The following is an 8,425-nucleotide window of genomic DNA, read 5'->3' as shown; positions in this document are numbered from 1 at the left end:
CCCTTGGCTACATAAATTGGAAACTATTTTAACTTTGTGTGTGTGTGTGTGTGTGTGTGTGTATGTGTGTGTGTGTGTGTGTGTTCTCTCCCTGCCAATTCATAACTCATCAGAAATGCTACACTTGGGATTATCACCACTTTTTACAGATAAGGAAACTGAGGCATGATACTAAATAACATCAGACCAACTGAGGTCTTTTTGAGAGCTTTTAAAAGGTTTGCCAGTTTTCCCTTAAATATTTGTTGAGATTATTTGTTTTAGAAACACAATGACTATTTCATTCCTTTCCTAATGTTAGCTCAGCAGGCAGCCCCACTGATACACACTGTGGTTTTGTTGAGAAAATTATTTCCTTGCTTTCAAAACCAGTTAATCGCTGCAGTGTTTTATACAAGAGGGCAGTGATCCTAGAAATAAACTACTTTCTCTGCTTACTAAACCAAAACCCAAATCAGCCAACCAAACAGACAAATAGCATGGCTCATCACTAATTTCTCCCTGTACTGGTCCAATCGTGATCAAAAGCAAGAACAGCAGGTAAATGTGTAACCTAGAAGAGATTTGCGGTACCATTTATATAGTGTAAAGTCATGCAAACCATGCTGAAAAGGAAGCACTTTGTTGTGGTGACATGGGGAGGAAGAGGCTGTGGGAAGCCCCTGCCTGGGTGGGGCCACCACGCACACGCATGCATTTGATGCAGCCATTGGTGTCTCTGCTGGTAAGCGTCGGGTGTGAGAGTAAGTGAACTATACAAAGTCTGTCTACATTACAAGGAGGGGTCAACCAGTGACCCCTTTTAAGTGGGCTTGTTGGAAGGGGTCCATATTGAATCAGAAATCCCATCCCCTGTGGACGACAGAGGCATGGAGCCGCTGGGCGTGAAGGGGTCCGTGTCTGTGTCCGTCTCACCCTCGGCGAGGTACCGCTTCTCCCTCATCCAGCTCGACCCCCCATTGGGGCCAAACACATAATCATCTCTGTCCTGGGAGATGCTGAAGCCACTTGGAGACCTTTCCAGCTCCTCGTGGTTGACCGACATCAGGGACAGAGGTGTGTCGCTGTCCCGTGTGATGCTACATCTCTGCCGGGGGGAGATTCGGTCCGAGTAGGGGCCCGGCAGTTCAGCCTGGGAGTGGTAGCCCACTCCTGAGTCGAGAAGAGTCAAGATAGGCAGGACTGTGGGCCTCTCTGCATATGTTGTTGCAGAGGGAGAAGGAGTTGCTTGAACCTTTGCAGAACTGGGTCCCCCTCTGGGTGGGTTCACAGGGTCATGTGCAAAAAACCCATAGGGGCTGACTTTGTCGATGGGCACCTGGTGGAAGCTGTACGGCGGTTCCGGGGGACCTGTCTCGGAATAGTTGCAGATGATGGTTTTCAAATCGGAATACCTGTTGTCCTCTTTCCTCTCCACCTCAGCTGGTGAGGAGGTCCCCTTGGTTGGGTAATACTCAGTGACGTGCACCTGCAGCCGTTCCATGTGCTGCATGTGCATATCCACAAGGAAGTCCAGCTTCTTTCCCATGTCCTGAACCTGGAAAATAAATGAAGCTGTGAACTGCCGCTTTCTCTGAGGGTGGGGGTCATTGCTGTTGGTTGGGAGGAAATATTCTAATAGTTTATTTACTTTTCAGAATGGAATAACATTCTTGCAACTCTTAATAATAAGATCAGCTAATAATTTATTTTCTGCCTCTTACTCACAAGCCTTGTACATGTATTAGTGCTAATCTAGAGAAAACCTAGGCAAGGTCTTTCTAGGGAGCAAAGGTGGAAAGCAGAGAGATGCTTTGAAGTGTTACAGGCCTGCTTTGTCCCCTAGAGGAGGAGGTGGCCTTGCTAACGTGGCCTGGGTCAAGGAGCAGGAGTTCTCAATTTATGAACATTTCCTTAGACAGAACATGTGGATTGTTACTCTGTGTTTCTCCTACATAGTGATATAAGCCCGAAAAACACAAGGGCAGTGGTTAGCAAGAACTGAGCTTCCCAGAACTGAAGACCCTACCTGGCGGTTTGCTCTTCCCTGCCTAAATTGGTACCTTATTTGAACTTTTGTGAATGAATATACATGAGTGTGTGTGCACATGTGTGTGATGTTCTTGCTTTGGCAATTCACAACTCAACAAGAAACACTGTCGTCAGGTGTGTCATCCCATCTTACTGGTGAGAAGATGAGTACCATAACAGCAGAGGCCTGGATGGCATCTGAGCCTCAATAATAACCGACTCTTACAGAAAAGTTAGTATCTGACTCTGTTTTATGCACTTTATTGACTCATTAATTTTACAACAACCTGCAAGATGGATACTATTATTATCTCTATTTCACAGGCAAGAGAACAAAGACAGAAAAATAAAGTAGAGCTGAAATTATAAATTCAAATGTAAAAATCAAAACAAAATTCTTGATGTAACAAAAAGGAAATAATACTGATTTTCTCCTACCTCTCCTGCACATATCCCATTTCCAGTTTTGAATAAAACGAAAGGATTAATATGATCCTTGAAAAAACGGCGGTACCATTTATCTAATGTAGAGTTGGGCAGATGATACTATACTATGAGCTCTTTGCTATGAAAGCAAGAGTGAGCTACATGGTTCTGTGTGTGAGCAGATTTCCCTTTCCACCTTAAATGGATCTCACCCATAGCCTGCCCTCCTCCCGGCCTCTTCACAAGGCCACCACTAGCCTGGACATTGAGAAAAGGAGGACATGCGATATACAGGGGCAGGTCACTAACATTTCCTAAGGGTCACCATGAAATGCATGATAACTGTAGCTGCCATCAAGTGTTCACTGTGCCCACTAATATTATTATTAGGTAATTTTCATGTACCAATGTAATCCTCACAGCAACCTAATAGGGTATTATAATCCCCATATTACAGATGAGGAAAACTGAGGCTCGGAACAATAATTAACTTGCATGTGAACATGGAATAAATGCTCAATCAGTGATTTCATTTCCACATCTTTTTGAATGGTAGGTAGTATTACTCAAGTATCTTATCTCCCTTTGAAAAACAATACAGGTATTGATCGACTTACGACCTATGCCACTTACGACCATTCGACTTTACGACCACAATCGCTAGCTGTGACTGCTCCGCATCTGGCAGCGCAAACGTTGCCCAGCTGCGCATATGACAGTGCGGACCAGCTTCCGGCAGCACTACCATCTCCGCGTGCACCATTTCAACTGTTATCCCAGACTCGGTACAGCAATTTGTGTTTTGTGTCTTGGATATTTTTCATCAAACCCCTCCCAAGATGTCTACCAAGAGGAAATTGTCTTTGTCTACGCCTCAGCCTGCCAAGAAGGAAAGAAAGGCCATCGATCTCCACACGAAAATGAAGGTAATTAAGCAGTACGAAGGAGGAAAGAAAGTGAATGTGATCGCACGTGATACAAAGTTATCACAATCGACTGTGTCGACGATTTTGAAAGATAAAGAAAGAATTAGTGAAGCTGTGAAAGGTTCTGCACCCATGCGATCAACAGTTATAACAAAGCAATGAAGTGGGCCCATCCACGAAATGGAGAAATTGCTATATATTTGGATGGAAGATCAAATTCAAAAATGGACACCATTAAGTCTTTTTACTGTGCAGATGAAGGCGAGAAGTCTATTTCAGACTCTGAAGGAGCGTGCTGGAGAAGATTACAGTCAAGAATTTGTAGCAAGCACTGGCAGGTTCCAGAGATTCAAGAAAAGATTCCAAATGCATAGTGTTTGAGTGGCTGGGGAAGCAGCGAGTGTGGATGAGGAAGGAGCACGTAAGTTTCTTGACAGTCTGGATGAATTAATTACAGATGAGGGATATCTAGCAGAACAGATTTTCAATGTTGATGAAACTGGATTATTTTGGAAACGGATGCCAGCACGCACTTATATTCACAGAGAGACCAAAAGCATGCCGGGATTTAAAGCATTTAAGGATAGGCTAACTCTGCTGCTTGGCAGGAACATCGCAGGGTTTAAGCTGAAGCCGTTCTTAATTTATCACTCAGACAACCCACGTGTGTTCAAGAATGTTAACAAGCACACACTGCCTGTCTACTTTCGTTCTCAACGTAAAGCATGGATGACACAAGGATTGTTTGAAGACTGGTTTTTGAACTGTTTTATTCCTCAAGTTCGAGAATATTGTTTGGAGAAAGATATTCCTTTCAAGATTTTATTGCTACTCGATAATGTGCCTGGACACCCACCACATCTAGGCGATCTCCATCCAGATGTAAAATTTGTTTTTCTTCCGCCAAACACGACTCCACTCATCCAGCCTATGGGCCAAGGTTCGATTGCTACATGAAAGGCCAACTATCTCCGAACCACCTTCGCTCAAGCAATATCCGCTATAGATGCTGACTCAGAACTAACATTGCTAGATTTTTGGAAACACTACAACATTTTGATGTGTGTCAAGAATATTGCTACCGCCTGGGAGGCTGTGACGACAAAGTGCATGAATGGCATCTGGAAAAATTGTGTTAAGCGCTCTGTTAATGATTTTGACGGATTTGACAGTGAACATGAACTTGAAACGATTCGGGAAAAAATATTAAAACTCGCTAAAGACCTTTCTTTGGAATGTGAAATGGAAGATGTCAAAGAGTTGCTAGACAAAGAATCTGGAGAACTTACAAATGAAGAGCTAATTGAACTGGAAGAAGAAAGAGTGGCAGAAGAAGAAAGAGGAGAAGCAGAGAAAGAGGAGGAGGAGCCAGAAAGAAAGTTCACCACTAAGGAATTATCAGACGGTTTATCTTTACTGAATAAACTTCTTATACATTTCGAAGCAATGGACCCAAACATCGAACGATTTGCAAGGATTGAACAGATGGCGCACCGTGTGTTTTGTCCGTATTGTGAAATTTATGAAGAAAAAAAGAAACATACCATTCGGACAAAGCTCACCATGTTTATGAAAAAACCAACTGCGGTAACCCCAACTGCTGCCTCAGATGACGACATCAACGATCTGCAGCCAAGCACCAGCGGCCAATAAAATGTTTCGTACATGTTTATGTATTTTGATATGTTTTGCAATTGGGAAAATGTTTCCTATGGTATTTTTTACACCTGTATTTTGTATTTTTGTATGCACCTGTATTTTGTAATTTTGTATGTTTTGCAAATATTAAACCAGTTGTACTGGTAATGCAGTGTTTTACTTAAACCTGACGAATGTAAAAATAAGAAACAAAATGGTGTAGAGATGATACAAGTGGCATAAAATGAACAAAGAAAATTATGATATATAACAATAATGAAAGAAAATTATGATAAAATATGACTTAAAGATTTTTATAACATCATTTCACAGTACTGTACATATAGCCTACTCAACTTACGACCAAATCGTGTTACGACCGGTCTGTCAGAACCAATCGTGGTCGTAAGTCGAGCACTAGCTGTAGTGGAGGCTGGGCGCTGTGGCTCAAGCCTATAATCCCAGCACTTTGGGAGGTCGAGGCGGGGGGATCACCTGAGGTCAGGAGTTCGAGACCAGCCTGGCCAACATGGCAAAAACCATCTTTACGAAAAATACAGAAATTAGCTGGTCATGGTGGCGGTGCTTGTAATTTCAGCTCCTCAGGTGGCTGAGGCAGGAGAATCGTTTGAACCCAGGAGGCCGAGGTTGCAGTGAGCCAAGACAGCTCTATTGTACTCCAGCCTGGGCAACAAGGGTGAAACTCCATCTCAAAAAAACAAACAAACAAAACAAAACAAAATGACACTTGAAAATAAATTTTACAGACCTAGTTTTTGGTGAGAGGAAAAAAAGACTTACTTGTCTTTCAACTTTTACAAACTTTCCCATCATGCTTTGGTCTTCAACTTCTGATGTGGATGCTCTGGCTACATATGGTTCATTCCTAAGAAGAAGTGAACACTTCTATGAGATCATTATATCTCTTTTTGCTATGCAAAGTCATTTCAGCTAGGCAGGTCACAGCCAATAGAGCCATTGTTCTCACCCGCCCACCTGTGTGGCATAAAAGAGCACCATTCAACACTGGAGGCATATGTGAGTCAGGAAAAGTCAGAGTTTTTCTGCATTCAACACTGGTATCTCATGTTTACTTTCACTGCAGGAAAATTGAAGCCAAATATTAAGCTGCTATTAAGGAAGCTTTGCTTTGTGTTAAAGATTATAAAGTACCTAACAGTACCTAGAGTGTCTAGTTCCTTTAAATTAAATTCCTTTGCCTTTCAGTCTTAGATCTGAGACCTGTGACTTTTACTCTGAGTATGTGTGCAGGTGGAGAAGGGGTCATCTAATGCCTGAAATTATATACAGTGGGTATAAATATTTCATCTGGCCAATTTTAATAAGAAAGAAAAAATCCCAAATCTTGAAAATGATTTTAAAAGATGAAATTTATGTTTGGAAAATGATGCAAAAGATGACACTGGCGAGGAATGAAATTGAAATGTGTGCTGAATTTGATTTTTGGCTACCCACAGTTAATATCTGCCTAAATTCTGTTTAGTTTCATTATTTTTATGTTCTTTGCATATCAGGACTTTCAGGAAGTCCTGCTATTTCCTAGAAACCATTCATGCTAGGCACTTTCTCAATAGTTGATTTCTCTCTCGCATAGGCTACTGAATCCTGCTCGGTAGGACAGTCTTTAGCTGAGCAGCCTTAAATTTAAAAAAGATGTCAAAAACTAGTGGCCCATGTGCTAAATCCAGCTGACTGGTGTTTTCCTTGGCCTGCACAAGGTTTGAAAACATGTAAGCCATCTCAAACATTGAGAATTTCACATAAAACTGGATATTCTGTTTTCTGGAAACATAGGACCCACATTCCTAAAAGGAAGTAGGGCCCTCACTTCTAAAAAGAGGTAGGGCCCTCATTCCTTAAAGGAGGTAGGACCTTCATTCCTAAAAGGAGGTAGGACTCTCGTTTCTAAAAGGAAGAAGGGCCTTCACTCCTACCTCCTTTAGTTGGGACATGTGTCCTCCAAGGTCCCATCATTCCCTATTCTATCCCCAGGGCTGAGGTTAAATATTAAATGCTTTCTGTCACCATGTTGATGCTCTTCATTTTTGTTTTGCTTTTTTTTTTTTTTTTTTGAGACAGAGTCACCAGACTGGAGTATAGTGCTGTGATCTTGGCTCACTACAACCTCGGCCTTCCACGTTCAAGCGATTCTCCTGCCTCAGCCTCCCAAGTAGCTGGGATTACAGGTATGCGCCACCACACTCAGCTAATTTTTGTATTTTTAGTAGAGACAGTGTTTCACCATGTTGACCAGGATGGTCTCAATCTCCTGACCTTGTGATCTACCCACCTTGGCCTCCCAAAGTGCTGGGATTAGAGGTGTGAGCCACTGCTCCCAGCCTCTTGATTCTTTTATAAGAGAAAGGTTCATAATATTTCTTAAGCCTAACTCCCTCACTCATTGTGTTACCTGCCTTGAAGACATTTGGGAATAAAGAGATGTAAATTTAGGCAGTGGATTTTCTAAAGAACATCTTATTCAAAATTACGAAGCTTTGGAAGGAGGAGAGCTGCTCTGTTAAGGAACAAAGCTCTCTGTGTTACAATGTTGTCAGGGGGCTGATATCTGAGTGGATTCTCTGGCTTTGTCCTGGGAGGGGTATCAATCAACTCAAAAGTGATTATGCAGGATGGAGAATGCTGTGGTTTCTGCTCACATGAAGTTTTCTTTCTGTTCCAGTAAAGCTCATAAGTCTCCTCTTATTTTATAACAGGGAAACCGGTGCAGCTATTTTCATTTTCAAAAGTCATAGGAAGAATTATCACCCACATGGTCTGGGAAAAGGAGTGAGAAGATTTCTGTATACAGAAACATTTTAAATGGCTACCAACTGAAACAAGCTTCAAACTCTTTCTTCATTTTACTTAGGAGATTAACAACTTCACCCACATAAAGGACCTCAGTTGAGGTTTGGCGAGCGGGGATGCTTTACAAATTTTGCACCCCTGGCTCATCAGTCCATGTCCACTGGCCCCACCTGGGAGATTGCTGGGATGGGAAGGTGAATGCTGACCCTTTCTGAGACTTCTTGTGTTTTGGCGTGGAGGGAGGTCCAGGGGTGAAAATCATATCTATTCTGAAAGAAACAAACAGAGCATGGATTAAATTACACAGAGCTTTGTTTTGGCAGGAAAACAAATCATTCTATTCTCTCTGAAATGAGATATGGGTTTGGAGTGTATAAAATGGGAGACGGAGACGGGAGGGGAAAGGGGAGAAGGGGAGGGGACAGAGGAGAGGGGAGGAGATAGGAGAGGGGAGAAAGGGGGAGAGGGAAGGAGGAGAGGGCAGAGGGGAGAAGGGAGAGGGGAGAAAGGAGGAGAGGGGAGGGGGAGAAGAGAGGGGGGAGGGGAGGGGAGGAGGGGAGGGGAGGAGGAGAGTGCATGGTAGCTATAGAGAAAAG

The 8,425-nt window shown here is 42.7% G+C and overlaps 1 protein-coding gene across 1 annotated transcript in view; it reads right to left on the bottom strand.

Annotated features, from left to right (window-relative positions):
• Positions 1-484: 484 nt before the first annotated feature.
• Positions 485-8,425, bottom strand: part of KCNQ3 (potassium voltage-gated channel subfamily Q member 3) — a 342,569-nt gene continuing 334,628 nt past the window's right edge. The window contains exons 13-15 of the mRNA XM_017500329.2: positions 8,000-8,098; positions 5,802-5,886; positions 485-1,537 (exon numbers count right to left, since the gene is read on the bottom strand). Coding sequence (XP_017355818.1) covers positions 803-1,537; positions 5,802-5,886; positions 8,000-8,098 — 919 coding nt within the window. The 3' untranslated portion in view covers positions 485-802. The remainder of the gene's footprint in view (positions 1,538-5,801; positions 5,887-7,999; positions 8,099-8,425) is intronic.

Source organism: Cebus imitator, unplaced genomic scaffold (assembly GCF_001604975.1).
Source record: "Cebus imitator isolate Cc_AM_T3 unplaced genomic scaffold, Cebus_imitator-1.0 Scaffold13, whole genome shotgun sequence".
In the NCBI taxonomy this organism is placed as follows: domain Eukaryota; kingdom Metazoa; phylum Chordata; class Mammalia; order Primates; family Cebidae; genus Cebus; species Cebus imitator.
Note: the sequence above shows the minus strand (reverse complement) of the source record. Positions and strands in the feature narration are given on the sequence as shown.